General features: G+C 44.2%; 2 protein-coding genes across 2 annotated transcripts in view; both read right to left on the bottom strand.

Annotated features, from left to right (window-relative positions):
- Positions 1-66: 66 nt before the first annotated feature.
- On the bottom strand, positions 67-11,127 carry slc3a1 (solute carrier family 3 member 1; the record flags this gene model as incomplete). Its single annotated transcript, XM_084142080.1, has 10 exons — positions 67-655; positions 1,665-1,787; positions 2,072-2,254; positions 2,431-2,632; positions 2,869-2,993; positions 3,636-3,755; positions 7,986-8,111; positions 8,243-8,385; positions 8,494-8,673; positions 10,647-11,127. 10 exons carry the CDS (start codon positions 11,125-11,127, stop codon positions 227-229), a joined length of 2,112 nt encoding a protein of 703 aa, XP_083998206.1. The 3' UTR covers positions 67-226.
- Positions 11,128-14,271: 3,144 nt separating this feature from the next.
- Positions 14,272-27,789, bottom strand: part of ppm1ba (protein phosphatase, Mg2+/Mn2+ dependent, 1Ba) — a 41,137-nt gene continuing 27,619 nt past the window's right edge. The window contains exons 2-6 of the mRNA XM_084141982.1: positions 25,158-26,015; positions 24,825-24,942; positions 20,060-20,171; positions 19,784-19,841; positions 14,272-14,556 (exon numbers count right to left, since the gene is read on the bottom strand). Of these exons, the coding sequence (XP_083998108.1) occupies positions 14,527-14,556; positions 19,784-19,841; positions 20,060-20,171; positions 24,825-24,942; positions 25,158-26,000 (1,161 nt within the window). The 5' untranslated portion in view covers positions 26,001-26,015 and the 3' untranslated portion in view covers positions 14,272-14,526. The remainder of the gene's footprint in view (positions 14,557-19,783; positions 19,842-20,059; positions 20,172-24,824; positions 24,943-25,157; positions 26,016-27,789) is intronic.

Raw genomic sequence — 27,789 nt, 5'->3', positions numbered from 1 at the left:
GAAGGGTGAAAACTGCAAATAAGTTGTTTCATCTGCATATTTGTGGTGAGAAGAGAATGACGTTTGGAACATTATTGCTGTTTTTAATGACAACAAATAACAACCATTTTGAACAAACAGTCAACTTATTTGAACATACACTGACTCAATCACAGCCAGTCTCATCATAACACATTTGATTGTCGAGGACATGGTGATTTCTCCTCCCACTCTGAGGCTGCAGTACTCAGCACTTATACAGAATGTCCAAGACTCCCAGGTAGCAGGCCTTCTCTGAGACAAAACACTGGGAGGCGTGGCCAGGGTTGAACCGCACGTGGGTGTAGTACTCAAGTAGCAGCCCCTCCCCTCGCGCCGTGGAAATTGAAGATTTAATCACCGGCATCCCATAGTTTTCCTGCTTGGTGCTCATATGAAGTGTTAGCTGCTCCGGCAGCTCTGTTATGGCTGAGAGGTTTATAACAGAGTCCGCTCCAAAGTTGAGCACCACGAGGAAGGCCTTGTCCAGGCCGTCTATCTCCCTCAGAAAGGCAAAGACGTCCGCGTCGCTCCAGACGTAACACATCCACCCCCGATGGAGAGGCAGCTGGGCCTGTCGCAGGAGACTCAGGGCACGGTACTGAGACAGAACTGACCCGCTGTCTTTCTGCTGAGCCTTGGGAGGGCATGGAGAATAGAGAATTGATAGTATCAATCCGATGACAGTGAACAACTATACACACAACCTCATAATACTGTTCTTTTCAGTCCCACCAGGTTTTCGTGGGAGTTTTTGTGATACTGTATGTGGACAAAGCTGCTTGATTTTGCTGCAGCAATTCTGACATTTTGCATGGTGATATGCAATGATTTTGTCCAATTTGTCACAAATGTGCTGACGAGGGAAAAAGTTTGTTGACGTGTGGCTTGATTGAACCAAATGATGCGGTAAATGTGCGATGATTGGTTGAAATTGCAAGGCCTCTTTTTGTACTGCGGTGATGGGTCAGTTGTATGCAATAATATTGCGACGATTTGCCTGTTTAACGCAGAAATGGTGCGGTGATTGATCAAATTAGCAAGCCCTTTCATAATAGGGGAGGCAGGTAGCCTAGCGATTAAGAGCGTTGGGCCAATAACCGAAAGGTTGCTGGTTCGAAGCCCCGAGCCAATTAGGTGAAAAATCTGTCTGTGCCCTTGAGTAAGGCACTTAACTAACTGCTCCGGTAAGTCGCTCTGGATAAGTCTACTAAATCAAGGTTTCCCAAAGTCGGTCCCCCCCCCCCCCCCCCCCGGGTGCACGTTTTTGTTTTAACCCTAGCAAAGTCGGTCCTGCCCCCCCCCCCCCCCCGGGTGCACGTTTTTGTTTTAACCCTAGCATTACACAGCTGATTCAAATAATCAAAGCTTGATGATGAGTTGGTTTTTTGAATCGGCTGTTTAGTGCTAGGGCAAAAGCCAAAACGTGCACCCAGGTGAGGCCCCAGGACCGACTTTGGGAAACCCTGTCTAAATGACTAAAATATAAAATGTTAATAATATGCAGGGAATTGTTGATTTTGCACAAAAAGATTGCGAACACGGAATCCTGGAGAGACTGTTGTTTCAATGTTACACTGCGCTCATTACTGTTTCACTGAGGACTGTAACACAGATCTCCTCACTAAGAGAGCAGTGTACTCTACCTCCACATTGACTGTTGTGTGGTGTGGGTGCATAGGCAGCCAGGTATGATTGGCATCACTGAAGCCAGCATTCGGCCCATCACTCCACTGCATGGGGGACCTCTGAGGGTCACGACTGGCATTCTACAGGAGGGAACAGGAACAATTGTCAGCATTAGAGAGTCCTGGATGTTGACTGTTGTACAAGCAGGCCCAGAACAGGTAGAAGTTGAGAGCTGAGCCTAATGTAGACCAAGGGCTTGTTCAATAAAATGCAACGTTACAGAATGTTCAGCTATAAATATATTGTGTAGAAAGAGCTACAATGGTCTGTCATGTAGAATATGCAATCATGTCCGCCATGAAATTTCTATCAACATTCAAAACATTTTACTTCAGTGAATGCATCCCAGGTTCGGTACACTTACAGGGTTAAACTTTCCAAAGGGGTCCTGGATCTCGTCGATGGTCACATTGATGTTCACCATGCCTATCTCCTCTCCGTAGTAAGTGGTGGGTGTGCCGGGCAGGGTGAGCAGTAGCATGTTGATCACTTTAATGTAGTCCTGGCCAACACTGGAGGAGATACGAGGCTTATCGTGGTTCCCAACCTAAAGACAAGAGAATGGAACAGGGCTCTATCAAGACCACTATTCATCCAGGGGAAATGCTGTTTTTCATGTGAAATTCTTATCAATACAGCTTTATATCTGCTATCTCATAATGTTACACTGCATTTTTACATGTCTGATGTTGACAAGTTCTGTTTTTCTAACCACTCACTTACCACCCAGTTTGGCCATTTCCCCACTGGCATGTTGGCCATCCACAGATTGACCAGGCCTTGAGCCCCAGTTCCAGTCAGATTAGTTGGCAGGTCCATCAGATAGAAGTTGAAAGGGAAGTCGCTCTCTTTGACGTAGGGTGTCCCATAGTACATCATGGTCTTCTCAGTCTCCTCATAGTCATAGGACTCAGCTACCATGAACCTGTTGGAAGTTAGGACAACACAAATTGAAATATACCACTTACTTGAAGGTGAGTCAGAATATGACAATTGGTAGCACTTTATATTAAGTTTCCATTATACCTGGGTAGTATGATGTACAACATGTTTATAACAATGTTGTTACTGGAGTAATAAGTGTTATTACACATGTATAAAGCAACTTCATGTAAAGTGTTACTGACAAATCATTGAGGGGGGAAAAGGACAGTGGGATACCTGTATCGGCCTGGCTCTCTACTGTAGACATCCATTTCTCCCCTCCAGTCCTGCAGGATATCATGCAGCCCTAACTGGGTGGTGGTGTAGTCATGGTGGAGCTCAAACTCTGTGTCAATCGTATCCTGAAAGTGGGGAGAGAGCAGAGGAAAGAGGAAAAAACCAGGACCAGAGGGGGGGGGGTGAGAGGGGAGGAAAGAGGAAAACCAGGGCCAGAGGGGGGGGGAGAGGAAAACCAGGGCCAGAGGGGGGGGGAGAGGAAAACCAGGGCCAGAGGGGGGGAAAGAGGAAAATCAGGGCCAGAGGGGAGGAAACCAGGGGGGGGGGGGGATGGTATCAGTGTAGGTTACTTCCTCGACTCTCCTTCTCTAGTTACTGTGCTGCCACAGATGGAACCGCCGAGGCTTGGTGTAATTGTGCCAGATTAGGAAAATAACGGTGACTCACAAATCCAGAGAAATATGCTCCTAGTAATCCCTTCCCTGTGAGAATGTAGACCGGCCTCTCGTTCTCTCAAGGGGAAAGTTAATTCCCCTATGCTGAACAATCTGGCAGCCCATTAGAGTATGCCCATGCTATTAATCTGTGATAAAGTAATGTTGTTGTTAGGTGTTACTTTACATTAAAACACTAATTTTGTCAGGCCTTTGAGTGCCTTCCTTAGGCATTTTCTCAGTATCTAATTCACAAAAGTAATCAGGGGGAAATCTGGTACAGTCTTCCCCAGGATCAGAGAGGTGTATGGGCTGAAATGAGGAGAGGCTCACAGGATCTTGTTGTGGGTCCACCTGGGGCTCATCCCTCAGGTGCTTGGCCTCTAGAATGTGCTTCACAGCGTCCATACGGAACCCGTCCACTCCCTTCTCCAGCCAGAAACGAACAATCTCCTGAAGAGAGAGTTGAAAGGAAGCAGTTACACAGGGCCTATGGCTTTTAAAATCACATAGAAATGGTCACATAGAAAATCTGCAGGGTGAAGAGAGTAGGGCTCTCTATATAAATTATATACTGAACAAAAATATAAACGCAACATGTAAAGTGTTGGTCCCATGTTTCATGTAAAACATCCCAGAAATGTTTAATATGCACAAAAAGCTTATTTCGCTAAAAGGTTGTGCAGATGAAACAACTTATTTGCAGTTTTCACCCTTCTAATTTCATGACTGTCACTGTAGATCAGGGGTGTCAAACTCACTTTTCCCTGGGGGCTGCATTCGGTCTTCTCTGAGGTCCGGGGGGCTGGACTGAAAATGTTATTTCCTCAACGTCAAAATAAGCAAAACTAGTCCTGTATCCATTGCTTTTGGAATTTTAATTTAGGTGATTATTAGTGAGCTGGACAGAGTCAGGAAACTGTATAAATGTAGGGCCATTATCATTTCTACACAGTTTCGATTTGGTTTTAGTCATTTTAAAGTATACTGAACAAAAATATAAACCCAACATGTAAAGTGTTGGTCCCAAGTTTCATGAGCTGAAATAAAAGATCCCAGACATTTTCCATACGCACAAAAAGCTTTTCTCTAAAATGTTGTGCACAAATTTGTGTAAATCCCTGTTAGTCAACCTTTGCCAAGATAATCCATCCACCTGACAGGTGTGGCATATCAAGAAGCTGATTAAACAGAATTATCATTACATAGGTGCACCTTGTGCTGGGGACAATAAAAGGCCACTCTAAAATGTGCAGTTTTGTCACACAACACAATGCCATAGATGTCTCAAGTTTTGAGGGTGGGTGCAATTGGCATGCTGACTGCAGGAATGTCCACCAGAGCTGTTGCCAAATAATGTAATGTTAATTTCTCTACCATAAGCCGCCTCCAACATCGTTTTAGAGAATTTGGCAGTACGTCCAACCGGCCTCACAACCGCAGACCACGTGTAACCACGCCAGCCCAGGACCTCAACATCTGGCTTCTTCACCTGCGTGATCATCTGAGACCAGCCACCCAGACAGCTGATGAAACTGTGGGTTTGCACAACCAAAGAATTTCTGCACAAACTGTCAGAAACGGTCTCAGGGAAGCTCATCTGCATGCTCATCGTCCTCACCAGGGTCTTGACCTGACTGCAGTTCGGCGTCGTAACCGACTTCAGTGGGCAAATGCTCACCGGCACACTGGAGAAGTGTGCTCTTCACGTATTAATTCCGGTTTCAACTGTACCATGCAGATGGCAGACAGCGTGTATGGCGTTTATTTCAATTGACTCATTTCCTTATAGGAACTGTAACTCAGTCAAATCTGTTGCAAAAATTGTTGCATGTTGCGTTTATCATTTTGTTCGGTGTACATATGTTAGTTATTTCAACATGAATGTATTGAATGTAACTCAAGTCATGTCCAGTATAATGTCTGCTTGTTCTCATAAAGGACCACAGATGTCATTTTACACACCTAGTCACTCATCAATAGATAAAACACACAGACACACATCCACTGGTTACACATGGTCCCTGTCCCTCTCCTGCACTTTGGGCTCTCTGACTGTGTCCAGTTGTAAAAACCATAGTAACTACTCAGAGATAATGAGTAACCTGGCCACTAAATCAGAGGAGAAAACATCAATCAATAACCACGGCAACTGTAGCAACACATTGGTGAAGGCTGCCGAGACCCCACTGTTGTTTACTTGCACAGGTGACCATAGGAGAAGGCCTGGATTATTTTTGAAGAGTTTGAGAGGTGTTCTATATACTCTCTCTCTGTGGGCAGAGAGCCCAGGTAAGCCGTACTATGCCAGCTAACTGAGTATAAAGGCTTCTCTGTGACATGAGTGGGGCACCAGACTCTCTCTTAACCCCCACCTAGGTGGACTCACGTGAGAACAGACTGGAGGAGCTGAATGGGGCGGAAACAACTCCTCTCTCTCTCCCTCATTCACACAGTACAGTGCACAGCAATCATCACCTAGAGCAGGGCTACTCTCACTCTCATTCATCACTCAGCCCTCCCCTCTCACTCTTTACCATTCCTGGGAAACTGGGTCTTATTGCTGGGAAATAAATTATGTACAGTTGAAGTCGGAAGTTTACATACACTTAGGTTGGAGTCATTAAAACTCATTTTTCAACCACTTCACAAGTTTCTTGTTAACAAACTATAGTTTGGCAAGTCGGTTAGGACATCTACTTTGTGCATGACACAAGTAATTTTTCCAACAATTGTTTACAGACAGATTATTTCATTTATAATTCATTGTATCACAATTCCAGTGGGTCAGAAGTTTACATACACTAAGTTGACTGTCCCTTTAAACAGCTTGGAAAATTCCAGAAAATTATGTCATGGCTTTAGAAGCTTCGGATAGGCTAAATGACATAATTTGAGTCAATTGGAGGTGTACCTGTGGATGTATTTCAAGGCTTACCTTCAAACTGTGCCTCTTTGCTTGACATCATGGGAAAATCAAAAGAAATCAGCCAAGACCTCAGAAAAACAATTGTAGACCTCCACAAGTCTGGTTCATCCTTGGGAGCAATTTCCAAACGCCTGAAGGTACCACATTCATCTGTACAAACAATAGTACGCAAGTATAAACACCATGGGACCACGCAGCCGTCATACCGCTCAGGAAGGAGACACGTTCTGTCTCCTAGAGATGAACGTACTTTGGTGCGAAAAGTGCAAATCAATCCCAGAACAACAGCAAAGGACCTTGTGAAGATGCTGGAGGAAACAGGTACAAAAGTATCTATATCCACAGTAAAACGAGTCCTATATCGACATAACTTGAAAGGCCGCTCAGCAAGGAAGAAGCCACTGCTCCAAAACCGCCATAAAAAAGCCAGACTACGGTTTGCAACTGCACATGGGGACAAAGGTCGTACTTTTTGGAGAAATATCCTCTGGTCTGATGAAACAAAAATAGAACTGTTTGGCCATAATGACCATTGATATGTTTGGAGGAAAAGGGGAGTAGCTTGCAAGCCGAAGAACACCATCCCAACCGTGAAGCACGGGGGTGGCAGCATCATGCTGTGGGGGTGCTTTGCTGCAGGAGGGACTGGTGCACTTCACAAAATAGATGGCATCATGAGGAAGGAAAATTATGTGGATATATTGAAGCAACATCTCAAGACATCAGTCAGGAAGTTAAAGCTTGGTCGCAAATGGGTCTTCCAAATGGACAATGAACCCAAACATACTTCCAAAGTTTAGTTAAGGACAACAAAGTCAACGTATTGGAGTGCCCATTACAAAGCCCTGACCTCAATCCTATAGAAAATGTGTGGGCAGAACTGAAAAAGTGTGGGCGAGCAAGGAGGCCTACAAACCTGACTCAGTTACACCAGCTCTGTCAGGAGGAATGGGCCAAAATTCACCCAACTTACTGTGGGAAGCTTGTGGGAGGCTAACCGAAACATTTGACCCAAGATAAACAATTTAAAGGCAATGCTACCAAATACTAATTGAGTGTATGTAAACTTCTGACCCACTGGGAATGTGATGAAAGAAATAAAAGCTGAAAGAAATCTCTCTAATATTATTCTGACATTTCACATTCTTAAAATAAAGTGGCGATCCTGACTGACCTAAGACAGAACATTTTTTATGTATTTGGCTAAGGTGTATGTAAACTTCCGACTTAAACTGTATATAGCATGACAAATGTATAATTATTTGATTAAAGAAAATCTCCGATACTTTTCTATACTTTTGAGCCAGTCGTTCTGAAAGTGGCGCTCACAAGCAGAAAGTGGTCCCCGAAAATGGGTACTACGTCACATACTGTATGTGCAGATCAGTGCACCACGTCACTGCTCTCACTCTGCTGTGTGTGCATCTTGCTAGCTGTCACTGAAATGGTGAAGGGTTGAAGCTCATTGTCCAGAATTCAAATTGCTCGGGTTCTAGGGCTGGCCCACGTGGGGGAAAATGTGGGGAAAATAGCGTAGCACAGCTTCCAGAAAACGAGTCACTTACAAACTAGGGATTTCGTGGCTAATTGAGGTAACACGGTAATTCTGCTCATTGATTATGCATGTATGAACTACACATTGACACATCCAGCCCAAAGCGGGAGGTTTCAAAAATACTTACTAGTCGCCAAAGTTCCGGAGCATGTCTTTAATCGGCCACAAATTGTGTGTATGTGCATGAGCAATATCTTACAGTCATCTCTCTTCGGACATGTGGGTTGCGGAAGTTGAGGTCGGGCTGCTCCTTGAGGAACTGGTGGTAGTAACACTGCTGCCTCTCCTCAACATATGTCCAGGAGGAGTTCCCAAACACACTCACCTGGGGAGAAGACCCACACACACACACAGGGGAGTACAGTTATTTGGTTAATTCTCTGGACTGGTCATCCCTCTACAAAATATAACTTAAATTATGATAACAACCAATGACAGAGTGAAAATTATCCTCACCCAGTTGTTGGGGGCGTGGGTAGTATTGCAGTTGGTCCAGATGTAGTAGTCTTTGTACTGCGGATGTCCACTACTGCTGAGGTTGAACCACTTGTGCGTGTCACTGGTATGGTTAGGGATAAAATCCATGATCAACTTCAACCCTGAGGGCAGAAAGGTCAAAGGTGACACTTAGGAGAGTGGTGGAAAAGCAGTGAGGAATTGTACTACTATGGTTGTTAAAATATACATATATTGTGAAAATTGCTCACCTTTGTCATGCATGGCAGCGAGGAGGTCATCAAAGTCTTGCATGGAGCCAAAGAGTGGATCGATGTCTCTAAAGTCTTCCACATCATAGCCAAAGTCCTTCATGGGGGACTTGTAGAACGGACTGATCCAGATGGCCTTGATGTTCAGGTACTGAAAGTGATCCAATTTATCCACGATGCCTGAACATACGGTGCAGCAACGTTAAACCACAGTGGCAAAACTAAGTGACCGTGCATGAACCTTAGAACTCTGACCATTGCTTTCTGATTTTTGACACTACGGAGGATGATTCTAAATAATGTTAGTGTATGAAATAAATATATATACACTACCGTTCAAAAGTTTGGGGTCACTTAGACATTTCCTTGTTTTTGAAAGAAAAGCAATTTTTTTGTCCATTAAAATAACATCAAATTGATCAGAAAAAGCTTTAATGGAATATCTACATAGGCGTACAGATGCCCATTATCAGCAACCATCAGTCCTGTGTTCCAATGGCACGTTGTGTTTGCTAATCCAAGTTTATCATTTTAAAAGGCTAATTGATCATTAGAAAACCCTTTTGCAATGATGTTAGCACAGCTGAAAACTGTCGTGCTGATTAAGTATCTGGAGCGTCAGCAATTGTGGGTTCGATTACAGGCTCAAAATGGCCAGAAACAAATAACTTTCTTCTGAAACTCATCAGTCTATTCTTGTTCTGAGAAATGAAGGCTATTCCATGCGAGAAATTGCCAAGAAACTGAAGATCTCGTACAACGCTGTGTACTACTCCCTTCACAGAACATGAAATAGTACCCGCAAAACACCAGTCTCAACGTCAACAGTGAAGAGGCAACTCCGGGATGCTGACCTTCTAGGCAGAGTTGCAAAGAAAAATACATATCTCAGACTGGCCAATAAAAAGAAAAGATTAGAAGTCGCCTCTTCACTGTTGACGTTGAGACTGGTGTTTTGTGGGTGCTATTTAATGAAGCTGCCAGTTGAGGACCTGTGAGGTGCCTGTTTCTCAAACTAGACACTAATGTATTTGTCCTCTTGCTCAGTTGTGCACCGGGGCCTCCCACTCCTCTTTCTATTCTGGTTAGAGTCGGTTTGCGCTGTTCTGTGAAGGGAGTAGTATACAGCATTGTACGAGATCTTCAGTTTCTTGGCAATTTCTTGCATGGCCATTTTGACCCTGTAATCGAACCCACAATTGCTGATGCTCCAGATACTCAACTAGTCTCAAGGCCCGTTTTATTGCTTCTTTAATCAGCACAGCAGTTTTCAGCTGTGCTAACATCATTGCAAAAGGGTTTTCTAATGATCAATTAGCCTTTTAAAATGATAAACTTGGATTAACAAACACAATGTGCCATTGGAACACAGGACTGATGGTTGCTGATAATGGGCCTCTGTACGCCTATGTAGATATTCCATTAAAGCTGTTTCTAGCTACAATAGCCATTTACAACATTAACAATGTCTACACTGTATTTCTGATCAATTTGATGTTATTTTAATGGACAAAAAAAATGCTTTTCTTTCGAAAACAAGGACATTTGTAAGTGACCCCAGACTTTTGAACGGTAGTGTATATTTATCTGATTGTCAACCATCTTATTATCTATATCGTTATCTATTATCAAGTTATTGTGCAATAGTCAAGGTTGGGCTTGAACCATTAACTCTCCGGCTAAAGGGCAAGCCAATATCTACTGTACCATAAAGGTCCAGACCTCTTAGCTGGAGCTGTGGTAGTTCTACTAGAGGAAGGGTACAGTAAGAGTATTAAGTCTGTAACGGGTTTGTTGCTCAGGATGTTATGTCTCCTTGATTCTGGGAAATATGTGGGGATGTTTGGAGACTGATGTTTATGACCATAAAACGAGTGATGCGTAAAACAAGTGCAATTTAAAGCACGAACAACAATCCTCTGACTTCAACACCCGGCGGTAATGACTCCAGGTAAGCGCTCATCATGCTCTTAAATAGACTCATCAAACATAATGGTATAGCCATAGTTCTACTAACATGCGCCATAATTCATTGGAGTTGGATAGTGCTCACCGTGCTACACCAACGTTTTATGAATTATGACAATGAATTAATACGAACACCAAGTAGGTTATGAGAAAATAGGCTACTCTAAAGAATTTGAATATACTACCTTTGAGGTCTCCGATGCCATCGCTGTCTGAGTCCTTGAAGGAGCGCGGGTATATCTGGTACACAGGAGAGGACTGCCACCAGCTGAGGCAACGGGGCGACAGAACGACCACCGTGATGGTCAGTGCGACCAGCGCCAAGGTGCTCGCAACGGTCAGCCAGAACAGGATCTCCCGGGGCAGCCGGTAGCGAGCTTGGCCTGAATATAAAAGCAGGACCTCTTTGGGCATTCCCGCGTAAGGTTTGATTTGGGTATAGGTATCCTCCTCTCCGCCCGGGGACATCCTGACCGTCGAAGTCCTGTTCTCTTCATCGCCACCAACAGCATCCTCCGTCTTGTCATCCTCATGGAAGCCCGTGTTTCGGATGCACTCCCCCAGTTCCATACTGCTGCCGTTGGCTGTACCTGAGCTCATGTCTAGGAACTTGTGCCTGTCTACTTCTAAATCATTTGTTGAGAGAAACTGACTCGTTGTAATCATTTGTTCAAACAGCACTCTATAAAAGGTAGTATTAGTCACAGGGTCCATAGTACAACCCCCACTCTTCGGAATGTGGGAAATTGGAGCGTTGTAAACGTGTGGTCAGAGATTATCCTCTTGCTCTATTTGTTGGTTTGAATGCAATGGCCTTGAATACATTGAGTTAACATTTGAAGACTGAATGCAGCCACATTTCCCTAGAATCAGAAGATTATAATTGTGAATTATACATTTTTAGATGATGATTTATGTGCAATTTCTTCTGGCACAAGATGTACCACAAACACTATGATAAAACAAAACAGATTTGTCATTCATATAAAGTCACCATCTTATCACAAAAAAAATGTATGCACGCATGACTGTAAGTCGCTTTGGATAAAAGCGTCTGCTAAATGGCATATTATTATTATTATCAGTTTGAGAACAGACCACCCCATATCCCAACTCTACATTGTGTGTGTGTGGTCTCCCGAGTGGCGCAGTGGTCTAAGGCACTGCATCGCAGTGCTAGCTGTGCCACTAGAGATCCTGGTTCGTATCCAGGCTCTGCTGTAGCCGGCCGCAACCGGGAGACCAATGGGGCGGCGCATAATTGGCCCAGCGTCGTCCAGGGTAGGGGAGGGAATGGCCGGCAGGGAGGTAGCTCAGTTGGTAGAGCATGGCGTTTGCAACGCCAGGGTTGTGGGTTTGAATCCCACGGGGGGCCAGTATGAAAATAAAAAAGAATAATGTATGCACTAACTGTAAATCGCTCTGGATAAGAGCGTCTGCTAAATGACGTAAATGTAAATGTAAATGTGTGTGTGTACACCCATGCAGGACTGAAAGTTAACACAGAGAGCATAATAATTTCATCTAAATGTACCCATCCTTTATTGAAGATTATGCTCACGGTATGGTCTGAAACATCACAATGTTATACTGGGAACTATCAGTACAAGGAGGTATGGTGAAAACCCACGATCGACCCCTGAACCCCTCGCTACCCTCATCACTAAGGTGACCCTGCAGAGTGGGCGGGGTACACCCTGCCACGCCTACACATATCATAACCTCATACCATTTTCAAATACAGCACCTCTCATTTAAAAGGCTAAAATCAGGAATAAATAAAATGTGGAAATCATCACCATTCTTTATATCAATACTTGTAGATACACAAAAAAAAGTTAAAAGGAAAATCAGGATGAATGACATGGGCACTAAATCACCAAGTTCATTTCCAGCCCCCAAAACATCACAAACATTCTCATTTTTCAATCATTACAGTTAGTATTAGGGGGCGGGCCCAGCAAATTGCTACAGTTAGGGAGGAAGTTGAGGGAGAATAAAGATCTTATTAATATAACTCTATAGCCTATATATTCCAATGAAACACAATGAAAACTGAATGCCAGGGTAAGTTCGGTCATCAAATGACCAGGGGGAGGAAAGCGTCTATGGCCTCCGCTCAGCCTGTGCAGTGTAGTCTCGTTTGAAGGTGAATTACATTCAAAGCAGCCCCACACCTTCTTAACCCAGTGTCTGCTATAGCTTAAACATACCCATTAACTGGAACCATCACCCCCGCCCCGCCCGTCTGACCACCATCCCACCCCACGCATTCCTCCAACACAATACAAGCACAGCTAAAAAATAATTAAACCCCCCCCCCAAAAAAAAATATCTCATGAAAATCTATGTTATTGCAAAAATAGAACCACCCAACATTCAAGTACCTTAGTCATACGGCACCCAAGGCTTGTGTACCAGATCATAGCCAAGCCAGAAACCTGGGCCCAGATCGACCTCACCCCTCTCTGGCACACTAAATCGTGCTTGACTTCTCCTTTTAACACATTTAATCTGTTTAGTTTTTTCATACAACCAATTTCTATTGAAATTTAGAGAATGCAATGGAACAACCATATTACACTATTAACACTGCATTTGAAAAAGAAATTAAAGGTGAACTCGTCATCATTGCCTAGAAATGTCAATTTGCTTAATGAAAAAAATGACACTTTACAATATTGTCGGAGTAAAATTAAATAAAAGGCAAGTTGTAACAAGAGTCCGTTTCTGCATTTTAAGGAGAGGGTGAGGAAAGAAAGACAGAAAATAGGATAAACTAATATGAAAGAGAGAGAAGTGCAAGGAGAAATGAGTAGTGAGGCTTTGGTGGGCAGTTAGAATCCCTTTAGCCCAAAAACCCAGAGTCCTTGGGTGGCTGGTTTGTACACACACGTGTAGATATCACATCATAACAGACATCTCCTCATGTGTCAAACAAGAGCTCTGTTTCACTCCTAAAGTCAACAGACCAGCAACTTCCTCATCTTTACACACACACTGTAAGCCACATCTGACACCATTTTCTGTTTTTTTGTTACGTAAATCAAAAATATATGGATTTTATATATATTTAAAAATTTTCTTGATCAACAGCAGGCTAGAAAGCTTATGGAAGTGAAATGCTTGCAAGTTGAGGCAGTGTCTGTCAATGCAAACATTAGCTGGTTACCCATAGTTTTTTTGTTGGTTGGAGAGAAAAGGTGAGGGAAAAAGGTGCAAAAAGTGGTCAGTCTCCAAACCCTTCCACACAAGTAATGCCGTACAATGCAGCCAGTCACTCCTGTCCTGTCCACACATTTGGTTTGTCTATCTGAAGTCCCAGTAGCAATGTCCAGCCAGGAAGACACATGCCAGTGAGTCCCTGACCCAGTGGTGGTCCTCTGTTGGGCCCCTTGTGTCTGGAAGCAGGGCCTTAGGGCCTGGTCAGTTAACGTCTGGCTGCTAGCTCCTTCATCCTCAGCGATAGGGAAAAAGGCACCACAGAGTGTACAGGGATGGGCCACAAAATGTCCCAACTACAGCCCTAGTGTCTCTTCATCAGCACAAAAAGAAAAACAACCACAAAAAAGCAATAAAAAGGAAAAAACAACAGAAGTCTTAATTTCTCTAGTATTTATATTTTGTGTACATGTTTTATACTACCTTCGCAGTCCTTCTTTCCCCCCTGTTCTAACATGAGAAAAAAGAAGAAACCCCCACACTGCTCTTGCTAGTATCGCTGCTCTTTATTAAGCTTTACGTATCGGCCTTTATGGCCTTCGTCAAAGCTCTGACGTGTGCGGGTTTCTTATTTTTTCTCATGTTATTCAATTGTTAGCATGCACCTGCAGCAAAGATAGCTCAGATGTGAGAGTGCCTTTTGAATTTTGAACCCCCTTTTTTAATCAAAAATGGTTTGCAATCCTTTGTGTTGTGTGTTTTAACAGTTTTTAAAAAAAATCTGCATTTATGGTCCAATCGATCTCTTGGTATCGTAGGAAAAATAAAAAGGAAAAAAGTGAGTAAAGATGTCTTGTGTATAAAAGGAGTCCTGGTGTAGGAACAGGCAGTTCTGCTGGGCAGTTACCAGGGGTCCTCAAGGTCTGCTCCAGTCTGTGGGACGGAGAGAGAGAGAGAGAGATGGAGTAGAGGAGAGGCAAAGTGAGAGAACAGAAAATACTTTGTGAGAAACGGCATGACTAGTAAATCCATAATACCTAATGACATAGACTCAGACAGTCCTGGCTTGTTTACATCACACCAATCCAAAATGGCCCCCCTACACAACAAAACCAACTCCACTCCAAGGAGACAAGCAGGGATCGCTCCCCAGATCTCAGAGATAAGCACCTCTCCTGAAGTGCGACAATCACCTCTGGTACATCCCCAAAGGAGGCAGCCTATAAAACAAGTCAGATCAAGAATGTGCCAATTTGAACACTTTACCTGAAGGCAACACTACTGAGCAAAGAGTTCTAAGGGTAAGGGGGGCATGAGCACTGTAGGAATGTATTTGTATGTGTGAACTTACCAAATGATACAGGAGGGCTGCATTAATCAGAGTGAACACACAGTTAGATCTACAAGTCTGCACCAGCAAACCCTCAGTGTCTATCTAGAGCAGGGGTGTCAAACTCATTTTAGCTCAGGGGCCACATGGAGGAAAATCTATTCCCAAGTGGGCCGGACCGGAAAAATCATGGTATATATAACTTAAAAACAACAACTTCAGATTGTTTTCTTTTTTTTAATACGATCAACATAAAACATAAAGCTGGAGCCTGAGGACAGTGTGTCCAAAATAGTACAACCACAACATCACTATTAATCATAAAACACGTCAAGTTTATTTGAAAATTCTAAAGAAAAAGAACACACAAACACACAATGCCTCAGTGATTAACAGAACTGTTTCACAGGTAACAGAACTATATCAGGGTGTCATTTCTCAGGCAGAAATGTAGATAAAAATAATGAAATCCTGTTCCCCAAACAAGTGCAAGAACCACAGAGTCAAGAATAGGTTAAATATACAAATAAAATAAAAACAATTAAAAACAATAGCACATCAACATAAAAACATAAAGCTGGAGCCTGAGGACAGTGTGTCCAAAAGCACAACATCACTATTAATCATAAAACACCTCAAGTTATTTGAAAGTTCTGAGGACAAAGAACACACAAACACACAATGCCTCAGTGATTCACAGAAGTATATCACAGATCACAGAACTATATCAGGGTGTCTCATGCAGCACTTTAAGTGGGGTTGCATAGTTTATTTGACTCCTGATACCTGGCATCTTTTAGCTTTCACCAGCGCATCAATATCAGGCGTCACATCCTGAGTGGCAGCCAATTTCAGGATGTGATTCAAGTGCTTGTGCGTGAGCCTTGAGCGCAGCTTTGTTTTATTTATGCTCATTACAGAGAAAACTTGCACAACAGTTTTGCAGCGAGGGCTGTCAAGTTGGGGTAACCTGGCAAGAGATTCTGATAAAATGTGTCCAAGCCAGCTGCGGCAAATTTGCCCTTCAAATCCGAGTCACACTGCAAGTCTATTATTTCAAGTTGGATGCTGATGGGCAGATCAGAGGGATTCACAGTGAATGGCGAGCAAAAAACTTTGAAGTCTTTCTCCAGTTCACCAAAAATCTGAAAGCGTTGCTCAAACTCCCGTAACAGTCCCGTTATTTTATCCTTGAACCGCTTCATGTCTGCCACATGTTGGGTCGCGCACACATTTTTCAGACAGGGGAAGTGAGCTGCATCACCACCGGCGAGTTGCGTCTCCCACAACGACAGCTTCAACTTGAAAGAACGTATGCTGTCATAATACTGCGTGACAACTTTGTTGCGCCCTTGCAGCTGTTTGTTCAAGTTATTCAGGTGCTCTGTAACATCCACCATAAATACAAGGTCCTGCGGAATGAAATTCTAACACTGGTTTGCCCTTTTCTTCCATGAACTGTTCAATTTCTTCTCGTAAATCAAAGAAACGCCTCAGCACAGCACCTCGGCTTAACCATCTTACCTCAGTGTGGTATGGCAGGCCATAGATGTGGTCTTTCTCTCTGAGAAGGCTGTCAAACTGACGGTGATTCAGGCTTCTGGATCGGATGAAATTAACAGTTTGGATGACCACCTTCATGACATTATCCATCTTTAATGACTTGCAACACAAAGCCTCCTGGTGCAAAATACAGTGAAAAGTAAAAATATCACGTCCTCCATTTGCAGATTGCACTTTCTCTCTGAACTTTGTCACAACGCCTACTTTTTTCCCGATCATTGAGGGCGCACCATCTGTAGCCAGGCTGACAGCGCGGGACCAGTTCACTCCGACCCTGTACAGCGCGCCGACGAGTGCGGTAAAAATATCAGCTGCGGTCGTTGTATCTGTCATCGGCACCAACTCCACGAACTCCTCGGTGACGGTCAATGTGTCATCAACTCCGCGGATGAAAATGGCCAGTTGTGCAACATCTGTAATGTCCGTGCTTTCATCAATTGCAACCGAAAACGCAATAAATGACTTTACTTTTTGCTTCAACTGGCTGTCCAAATCCACTGAAAGATCGGAAATCCTGTCTGCAACTGTGTTTCTTGTCAGGCTGATATTTACAAAAGCCTGACGCTTTTCAGGGCACACAATCTCCGCTGCCTTCATCATGCATGTTTTTACAAATTCACCCTCACTAAATGGTTTTGAAGCCACTGCGATTTCATTAGCAATGAGGTAGCTAGCTTTCACTGCAGCGTAAACTGATGTCTCGGCTGTGAGTAAACACAGACTGCTGTTTCTTCAGACCCGCCAACAGTTCATTCACCTTCTCTCTTCTCCGCTGTCCTTGAAAGTTGTCATATTTGTCGGCATGAAGACTCACATAGTGGCGACGAAGGTTATATTCTTTCAGCACTGCAACATGCTGTGAACACACCAAACATACAGCTTTCCCATTCAATTCCGTGAATAAATAGGAGGATGACCATTTTTCTTGGAACACTCTGCACTCTGCGTCCACTTTTCTCTTTTTTGACAGACATATTGGGGCAATGAGGGTGCCAAAGCACATAATGTTAAAAGTCGTAATAAATATTGCGGGCAAAACAAAGTAGCTCATCCGGATTGGCTGCACGTGCTTGACCTACTTGCTCTGCCCCGGTATAAACAGTTTGCTTGCTTAACACAATTGCTATTGCGCCATCCAGTGGACGCAATTGGAACAGCAGTTTATTTTATTGAAAAATTGCAGCGCATTTTTGTACTTTACAAAATCATCTCGCGGGCCGGTTTAAACCCATTTGCGGGCCTGATCCGGCCCGCGGGCCGGACGTTTGACACCCCTGATCTAGAGTGTGTAATGTATGAGATTATCCGAGGACATGCGCACACCTGTGTTTTTGAATGTGTGTGCATCCATGTAAACAGTGCCTGTGTAGACGTTATACTACGTTACACAGAGAAGTCTTATGTTGTTTTCTATGATGTCAGTATCAGAGAAAGAAGCAGGGGCAACAAGGAGGAGAGGGAGAGCAGTTGTGTGTGTGTAAGATTTAAACAGACACACAAACACCCATTCTTTGCTAAGGGTGCGCAAAGACCACAAGCTCTCTTTACACAAGACAAACCAAGACATCACAACATATCAAAGGAGAGTCAAAGGGCCAAACCCATGCACCTAATACAGCACACTATCCAACAGGATACACACAGAAACACACACACACGATCTGGAGGGTCCCGTTTCAGAACCCAAACCCTGGATTAGTTGTCAAACTCCAACACACACGCGACTCAATAGTTCTGTATCCAGTTCATGTCATCACACAGGCATCCCCATCATAGCCTTAGCCCATACAAGGTCCTAGGGGTCTCAGTGTGCCAGAATCCATGATATGGTCAGACTGTTATACAGCAAGGCTGCAACGTGTCATGCACCGTCCCCACCACCATGCAGCTGCTCTATATCAACCAAACCATCAGAGGACATGACATCATCATCATGAGTTAAACATCTGCACACAACACAGCCAGTAGCATTTTGGCAGCTGGACAGAATCTACTAGTCGTGCATAGGATAATGGGTTATAGATGTTAGGTGTTAATTGATGGGAATGGGTGTCATCCATAGACAGGACTGCTACTGTGTGTTAGTATCACAGCATTGCATGCATGGGGGAAATGCTTATATGAAGAGGTTTGGGTTTGGACATGGGGTGGTAACAGATTCCCATAGAAATATATGGTTCTTAGGAGTTTATGGATGTAGAATAACGTTGCCCCTAAATCATCACTGGAGGATTGTTTTTCCTAGCCACTGTGCTTCTGCCTCTGCATTGCTTGCTCTTTGGGTATTTAGGCTGGGTATCTAAGGCCCTGTGTAGCTCAGTTGGTAGAGCATGGCGCTTGCAACGCCAGGGTTGTGGGTTCGTTTCCCACGTTGGCCCAGTATGAAAATGTATGCACTCACTAACTGTAAGTCGCTCTGGATAAGAGCGTCTGCTAAAATGACTCAAATGTAAAAATGTATCTTTCAAGCACAACTGCTGATGTAAAAAGGGCTTTATAAAATACATTTGATTGATTGATTCTCAGTCTGTGTAGGGACAACTTCATCTTAGACTATATAAAGATATAAGCAGAAGAAAAAAACCTGTCCCCGATGTGTCTTGCTTGCTTTCGTTGATTGTCCCGTTTCTGCCCTGCTGGTTCTAATCTACAGAATATGTTATTATTTGGCCACAACAACCAGGCAACAACTTTCTAATGCCTTTATCATGTTATAAGAAAACATTGTTCCACATTTTAGAAAATAAACACCAGTCTCTAATAAAAGCTGGTGGTTGAAGCAAATAAATGACAAATAACATTGCTGGGCGTTCAAAGGAAGTTTAACGGTTACATTGTATAAGGTTAGCCTATATTGTGCTAGAGAAATGGTGCAACACTATTACAAATATTATTCTATAACAAACGTGTTTTCCAAATTTAAGTGCCAGCACATGTCTAGAATGAACTAGTGATCATTCTAGTTCTGTGGCTGTGCCATCCCCGTTCTCCAGAATGGATAAGTATTTTGTGTGTAGCTCTATGAAATAAAAATGAAAAAGGGACTGCTAGACAAAACAAAACTCAGTGACAAAATGAGTAAATAGTGGAGTATCCAGCGAGGCCAGGCCCAGTGTAGGGCTAAGCCAGTCTGATGAGAGGGGAAAACGGACTGTAGGAAAGACAGGGGTATGAAAGAGGTTCAAATATGTATATAGACATATATTAGTGGAATATAAGTTATAGAATACATTTGAGAAAATAAGAAAAGAGCGTCCTGATACTCACCCCGTCCACTTCCCTGTGTGGGTTCAGCCGGTTGTACACTACTTCAATAACACTGCGTCTGAGGGGTAAACACACACACAGTGAGAGAAGTAAACACACCCTCTACAAGTCAAGAAGTAATTCACACGGGTGACAGGTTTAGGACTAACCTAATAAATCCACCTAGTGCCATCAAATCAATCCCTCTCTTACATGGCCCATATGTCCTTTCTGTAACTTTTATGTTTTACTGGGAAGGCAGAGAGAGTAGAGTAGAGTGAGGGGCAGGGCTCTTACTTGCTGGCGAGGCCTCCCCCTGGTGGCAGGTTGGGGATGCTCTCTGAGGACAGGTTTCTCATGACCGTCACCAGGTCTGGAATACCCTCCTCTCCTGCCTTCTCTATGATCTCTGAGAGGGGGAGACAGAGAGAGAGAGAGAGAGAGAGACAGAGACAGAGACAGAGACAGAGACAGAGACAGAGACAGAGACAGAGACAGAGACAGAGACAGAGACAGAGACAGAGAGAGAAAGAGAGAGACAGAGACAGAGACAGAGACAGAGACAGAGACAGAGAGAGAAAGAGAGAGAAAGAGAGAGAAAGAGAGGGAAAGAGAGGGAAAGAGAGGGGGAGACAGAAAGAGAGAAAGAGAGGGGGAGAGAGGGGGGAAGAGAGGGGGAGAGAGTGAAAGAGAGGCAGAGAGAGAGAGAGGCAGAGAGAGAGAGAGGCAGAGAGAGAGAGAGGCAGAGAGAGAGAGGCAGAGAGATATGGAAGAGGGGGGTGAGAATTGAACATTCAAATGTTAAAGATTGCTACATAAAACCACAACTGCTGTGAGACGAGAGAGTTTGAGAATGTTTAGTGTGTGTGTGTGTGTGTGTGTGTGTGTGACAGAGAAAGGAACGAAGGTCAGAGAGAGAGAGCGAGAGAGAGAGGCAGACAAGAGGAAAGAAGATGAGGGAGAAGGAAACCCTTGCAGCCCAGTTGGACTGGTTAGGCCAGGTGCCAGTTAGATGTTCCGCCAGAGCATTCCTCTCTGCTATGCAGCAGCTCCCACCGGCACTCCCAGCTAAACAACGCTCTGGGCCAACTCCAGGGGGAAGAGTTTAAATAACCCCCGAAGACTTTAGAAAACTCTTGCCTGCTTGCCAGAGTATGTCAAATGTCCGAAAGAGACAGCCAAAAAAGAGGATAGGAGAGAAACAGTGTTGGTAGGGTCATTTGTCAAGACTGCAAGAGAAAGCGAGCGAGACAAAGAGAGAGAGAGAGAGACAAAGAGAGAGTAATCTAAAACGGGGTAAAGAGATGTGTGACGGAGACAGGAGGAGAAGGGAGAGGGAGACTGTTGGAAGAAAAGCAGCGGGTGAAGGAGCGGAAGAGAGGGAATGTGGAGTGGGAAAGGGGGTCAGGACATTAACGTGCTTCAGTGGGAGTTGATAGGCCAGCTGGAGCTCAAGCTAACACCCAAGTCAGCCAGCCAGTCAGTCAGTCTGTCTACCTGGCTGTGTCTCTGGAACTAGGTGGGTTGAGGTTTATAAAGTGTGTGTGATGGATTGGAGGCAGTGTTGTGTTCGAGACCACCTAAAGCGAGACAGATTCCAGACCGAGACTGGAGCAAATAGAGTCCGAGTCAAGACCGGAGGTCAAGACCGAGACTGGGAGGGGGACAAGGGGTCCAAGACCGAGTGAAGACCGAGACCAGAAAAATGCGAGACTAAATTCCAGACCATGATTGTAATTTTGTCAAATGACCACCACAATAACATTTCATAACAACATATGGATTCTTTAGACATTCAGAATAGTGAAAAAATGCATGCTGAGGGAAATAGAGGCACTCTACACATTTTTACTAACCCAAACACGGTGGGGAACAATGGGCCTTCTACGCCTTCAGAGAAGGGCTAAGGATTTACTAAATAATAATTACACTACTGGTCAAAAGTTTTAGAACACCTACTCATTCAAGGGTTTTTCTGTATTTTTACTATTTTCTACATTGTATAATAATAGAGAAGACATCAAAACTATGAAAAAACACATATGGAATCATGTAGTAACCAAAGAAGTGTTAAAACAAATCAAAATAGATTTTTATATTTGAGATTCTTCAAATAGCCACCCTTTGCCTTGATGACAGCTTTGCAGATGGAAGCCACTCCTCAGTAAAAGGCACATGACAGCCCGCTTGGAGTTTGCCAAAAGGCACCTAAAGGAGACTCTGACCATGAGAAACAAGATTCTCTGGTCTGATGAAACAAGACTGAACTCTTTGGCCTAATTGCCAAGCATCATATTTGCAAGGAAACCTGGTAGCATCCCTACGGTGTCCAGGACCGGAGTCTACACAGACCGGTGCACTATAGTCAATCAGAGCTACAGTAGGCCTTTATACAAACAAGCCATTTCCCACACGGGCCTGCCATCATGCACTTTGAACTGGACTGTGTGTTTACAGGCAGTTACAACAGCGCGACTTTAGATCATTAGAACGCATTCGCCAAGAGCCACAAAATACACCTAAATGGATTTCTACAAATATGTAAACACCACGGGAGTCCTCTTACATTTGGGAACTTTACAGTCCTATTGATCAAACAACCATGAAAAAGGTAGGCTCTCTCGCCCTCAGTTATGCACATCAACAACAACAACAACTAATGTGAGCTAAAATCTAACAAAGAAACATTACATAAACCCTCTCAAACCTTTTCAGCTAGTTGGCCGTCAAAATTGCACTGATAAACGATGGGGAATTGTAGCCTCCTCGTCCTTCTGCAGCTTGCCTGCCAATGCACGCTTGTCCCAACCAAGCACCCCTAGCTAACTGGCTAAAGTTGGCTAGCTTGCTAGCTACTTCCAGACACAAATGAGAGAACACCTCACTCTGACCATTTTACTCGGCGTAGCAGAGATGGTTAGGCTGTTTACATGTTATGATACAGCGTTCTTGACTAACAATTGTTTTGCCTACGTTTACTGACACCGGTCATATTCAGCGGGTGTTGCGCATTCGTAAATTCATCATTTGTTCTGCACTCTGGCACACTCAGATGAGAGTGCTCTGAAATCAGAGTAGATAGCCAGAGTAAATTTGCGAACGCAAGAGATATGGATAACACTGGATAACACTTGTTCAAGTTCTTGCTAGCTAACCAAATGACACCTGCATCTCTAGCTGTGTATAGCCACCAAAAAACTACATCAGGGGAAAAAGTCAGTCACTCACCATCTCCTCCAATGGCATGACATCCTCCTAGGAGCTAGCTAGCTATTCAGCTAATGTTAGGCTCCGTGTTTTTAGCTTGCTACATAAATAGATATGCTAGCCTTTTAGCCACGTTATGACTGACTTGTGATCATTGCCCTTGATAGTTTGATTGTATTGACATTCCCAGCCTTAGTTATATTTGTCAGTTTTTGTCCAGAATATTGAGTCATTGAAACTGAAACAGTGCATCCCGAATGGAGGCAGAAAACAATGTACCAGGCCAGCTGTGATTTACAACCTGATAGCAATATTTTTGGGACTACCAAGAAATGTATTGCTGAATTATATTAATCATGCATTGAACTGCATCCATCTATTCTGCCAACAATGCCTTAGTGTACGTCATGGAACGTTGAGTCAAATATAACCTATTTTTAAAACCTCTTATAAAGTTTGTTTTGTAGCATAAACTGGAAATGTGATATTTGACTTATATTATGATTGTCTGTTTCATATCTGCAAAGTAGTTAAAACGCTGTCAGTTCACTTTAAACTTCAGGTCACCAGTTACTTTGTGTGCTAAACGTGAAATGTTTTTTGCATTGGGAAATAATAGTTGTACATGTCGATTGGAAAATGCTTAATGGTTGTGTTTTTGTATTCTTATGATTGGGACCTACCGGCTTATTATGTCTGAGTTTATGGACTGCTTATCCTTTAACATCATGCTGTGTGACCATGCTGTGTAGCCTACTAACCAACACTTCGGACAAAACTTTTTAAATACCTAGTTTGCATACCCATTGTTGCCTTAGTTAGCATTTTACTGGTAGATATCATAAGTTCAAACGTCTTTCCTACCCTACCGGCTACAGATGTCATTCTTCTGTGAGCTGCTCCATGCCGAAACCAGTTGAGAGCTGCAAACTCTTGCTGCCTGCAGATTATATTCCGCTGAAACTAGGCTGTGTACGGCGCGCATGTTAATATACTTCACATGCTTTGCGATTGTGTAGGCTACTTTGTGCATGATTTGTCTATTGTACTACATCATTGATAAGTCGTATAGCTCCACTACACTACTTTGATACGCATCAGTAGGGATTATTAAGAAGTGAGAATATGCAATGCTCAACTGAAAAACAAGTGGGTATATGGCTTATACCTGCGTATAGCCTCCACTACACCACTGGCCCTTTGTGTTTTACAAAAAGTGCACTCTCCTACATGAGTGCGCTGGTATTACGGTTGCTGTCCTTTCAGAATCGCGAACCTGTCACACACTGAAGGCCTATAGGTTCGCCACTGATCAAATATGTCTATAATAGATAAAGACTGTTAAGATATTAATGTTTCAAGAAAGGAGTGTATATATTTGGCCTTGCGAAGAGGTTTTACGCGCTGACTGAATGGAAGCTGATAATTATGCGTTTTTTACATTGCTGGTCTCAGGAAGAAATTATGAGTCCTTATTGTCCGAGACCGAGTCAAGACCGAGTACAAATGTATCCAACACTGAGACAAGACCGAGACACTCAATATGCGGTCTCGAGACCGGATTACAACACTGATTGGAAGTGTGTCCCAGATGGGAGTGTAATACATTTAGACTGGGGCTGCGGTCCGATTCTCCACCCTTCTCCTCTAAGTATGTTCACTCCTTCACTTCCCCACATGGATTTAAAAGCAAGTCTGAAATATGCTGTAAACTCCCTGCAGTCCTAAGTCAATGCTTTTTAAAGCCGTAAGGGGAGGAAACGAGTGCACACTTGGAGAGAATGGTACTAGAGAATGGGACGACAGCCTGGATGAAGACAACAGGATGGAATGGAAGGGAGTCAATCATTCTCACCTTCCACACGAGACTCCAGGAACTTATCCAGCTCTGTATCTTTCTTCACCGCCTCCTCTGACACTTTAGGGCAGTTTGGCAAACACACCAACACAACACTCATGTTATCCCGACTTCCCTGTGGCGGAGGAGGGGGGGGGGGAGAGGGATGGAGAGAGAATCATTAGGTGTGGGGGCTAGGCTCTGTTAACGCTGATGCCAAAGAGAGAAATAGAGCTTCCAAATGAGCTTCCTTAATAAGTACAACAAAACACGCACCACAATAGTTTACATTTCCACATGCTAAAACACACACACACACCCACACACACAAACACATTAGCCTCACTGTACCTTGTGCAGGCAGGTGTCCAGCACCTGGTTGCAGACCTTCTCCAGGTCGTGGGACACCTCCAGACGGGACTTGACAAACTCGCACAGCTCCTCGTTGCTCATCACGTCCCAGATACCGTCGCAGGCCAGCACCACAAACTCATCCCCCGGGGACCTCTCCATCTCAAACACCTCGGGCTCTGGGGACACCAGCTGCTCTGTGGCACCCTTCCCATCCACACACTTGTAGTCGTAGTCTCCCAGAGCCCGGGAAACGGCCAGGGAACCATTCACCCTCTGGATCATTACTGAGCCGCCTGCGTTCTGGATCCTCTCCTTTTCCCGTGGGTTGCAGGGCTTGTGGTCCAGCGTGGAGAAGCAGACGTGCGTGTTGCGGTAGAGCACGGCCCGTGAGTCACCACAGTTGATGAAGTAGAGGTGCTCTGGCGAGAGCAGCACGGCAACGGCCGTCGAACCGCTGCGGTCCATGCCGTTCCGCAGGTCTGAGAAGTTCCTCATGTGCTCGTCGATCTTCAGGAAGCCGGTGCGGATCCCAGTCTTGACCGCATCCATGGTGGGGGCTGGAGTGACACCCTCGGGGCCCGGGGGACCCATGCTGTGGGCAATGATGTGCCCCAGCAGGTGTTTAGAGGCGTAGTTAGCCACGCGGGAGCCGGCGTGGCCGTCGTAGACAGCGAAGAAGGACCAGTCATGCAGGCCCTGGGGTAAACCCACCGTGGCGGTGTGGGCGTCCTCCATCTCCACCCGCCAGCCCTGCATGCTGCTCAGGCCATAACGGAGGCCGTTGCCCTCACCGTGGGCATTGTGCTTCTCCGTCTTGGGCTTGTCCAGGAATGCCCCCATGGCTTAGGCCACCACCTGGAGACAGGAGAAGAGAGGAGAAAGGAGGAGGGAATGATGAGACTGGTTAGAGTTTGCAAAAATATAAACATGTCATTCATTGCACTTCTGAGATGGGCCTATCCAAACAGAGCAACTGAAAACAACACAGATTGTATTCAATTCATGTTGATAAAAGTTAATGGCAATAGTAAGTGAAATAGACTAAAGCACCACTATAGGAGTTAACACAGGGTTTGTTTCCTGATGCCTCCCACATTGCATCTGCTGTGGTGTCTACAGAGAATGTCTATCCAGAACAGAAAACATTTTTCTTTATAGCAACCAACGACTAAACCCACACAATGAGATTAAACACATTGAGATATAAGGCTTAGATGCCAGACTGCATTCAGTGTTGCTCTCAGTACTGAATCAGAAAATGAATGAGAAGTCTGAAATGTACTCTTATGTAGAAAATCTGCTTTCTACACTGAACAAAAATATAAATGTAACATAAAACAATTTCAAAGATTTTACTGAGTTACAGGTCATATAAGGAAACCAGTCCTTTTAAATAAATTCATTACGCCCTAATCTATGGATTCCACATGACTGGGAATACAGATATGCATTCGATTGTCACAGATACCTTAAAAAAAAAGTAGGGAACTGGATCAGAAAACCAGTCAGTATCTGGTGTGACCACCATTTGCCTCATGCAGTGCAACATCTCCTTTGCATAGAGTTGACCAGGCTGTTGATTGTGGCCTTTGGAATGTTGTTCAATGGCTGTGCGAAGTTGCTGGATATTGGCGGGAACTGGAACACGCTGTTGTACACGTCGATCCAGAGCATCCCAAACATGCTCAATGGGTTACATGTCTGGTGAGTATGCAGGTCATGGAATAACTGGGACATTTTCAGCTTCCAGGAATTGTGTACAGATCCTTGCGACATGGGGCAGTGCATTATCATGCTGACGGTGGACGAATGGCACAACAATGGGCCTCAGGATCTCGTCAAGGTAACTCTGTGCATTCAAATTGCCATAGATAAAATGCAATTGTGTTTGTTGTCCGTAGCTTATGCCTGCCCATACCATAACCCCACCGCCACCATGGGGCACTCTGTTCAAAACGTTGACGTCAGCAAACCGCTCGCCCACACGACGCCATACACGCTGTCTGCCATCTGCCCAGTACAGTTGAAACCAGGATTCATCCGTGAAGAGCACACTTCTCCAGTGTGCCAGTGGCCATCGAAGGTGAGCATTTGCCCACTGAAGTCTGTTACGATGCCGAACAACGAGCAGGCAGATAAGCTTCTCTGAGACGGTTTCTGACAGTTTGTGCAGAAATTCTTCAGTTGTGAAACCCACAGTTTTATCTGCTGTCATGGTGGCTGGTCTCAGACGATTCCGCAGATGAAGAAGCCGGATGTGGAGGTCCTGGGCTGGCGTGGTTACAAATGGTCTGCGGTTGTGAGGCCGGTTGGACGTACTGCCAAAGTCTCTAAAATGACTTTGGAGGAGGTGGCTTATGGTAGAGAAATGAACATTCAGCATGCCAACTGCACACTCCCTCAAAACTTGAGACATCTGTGGCATTGTGTTGTGTGACAAAACTGCACATTTTAGAGTGGCCTTTTATTTTCCCCAGCACAAGGTACACCTGTGTAATGATCATGATGTTAATTAGCTTCTTGATATGCGACACCTCTCAGGTGGATGGATTATCTTGGCAAAGGATAAATGCTCACCAACAGGGATGTAAACAAATTTGTGCACAACATTTGAGAGAAATATACTTTT

The sequence above is a fragment of the Coregonus lavaretus genome (genome assembly GCF_964263955.1).
Source record: "Coregonus lavaretus genome assembly, chromosome: 25".
Classification (NCBI taxonomy): domain Eukaryota; kingdom Metazoa; phylum Chordata; class Actinopteri; order Salmoniformes; family Salmonidae; genus Coregonus; species Coregonus lavaretus.
This window is presented reverse-complemented; position numbering and strand designations above follow the sequence as displayed.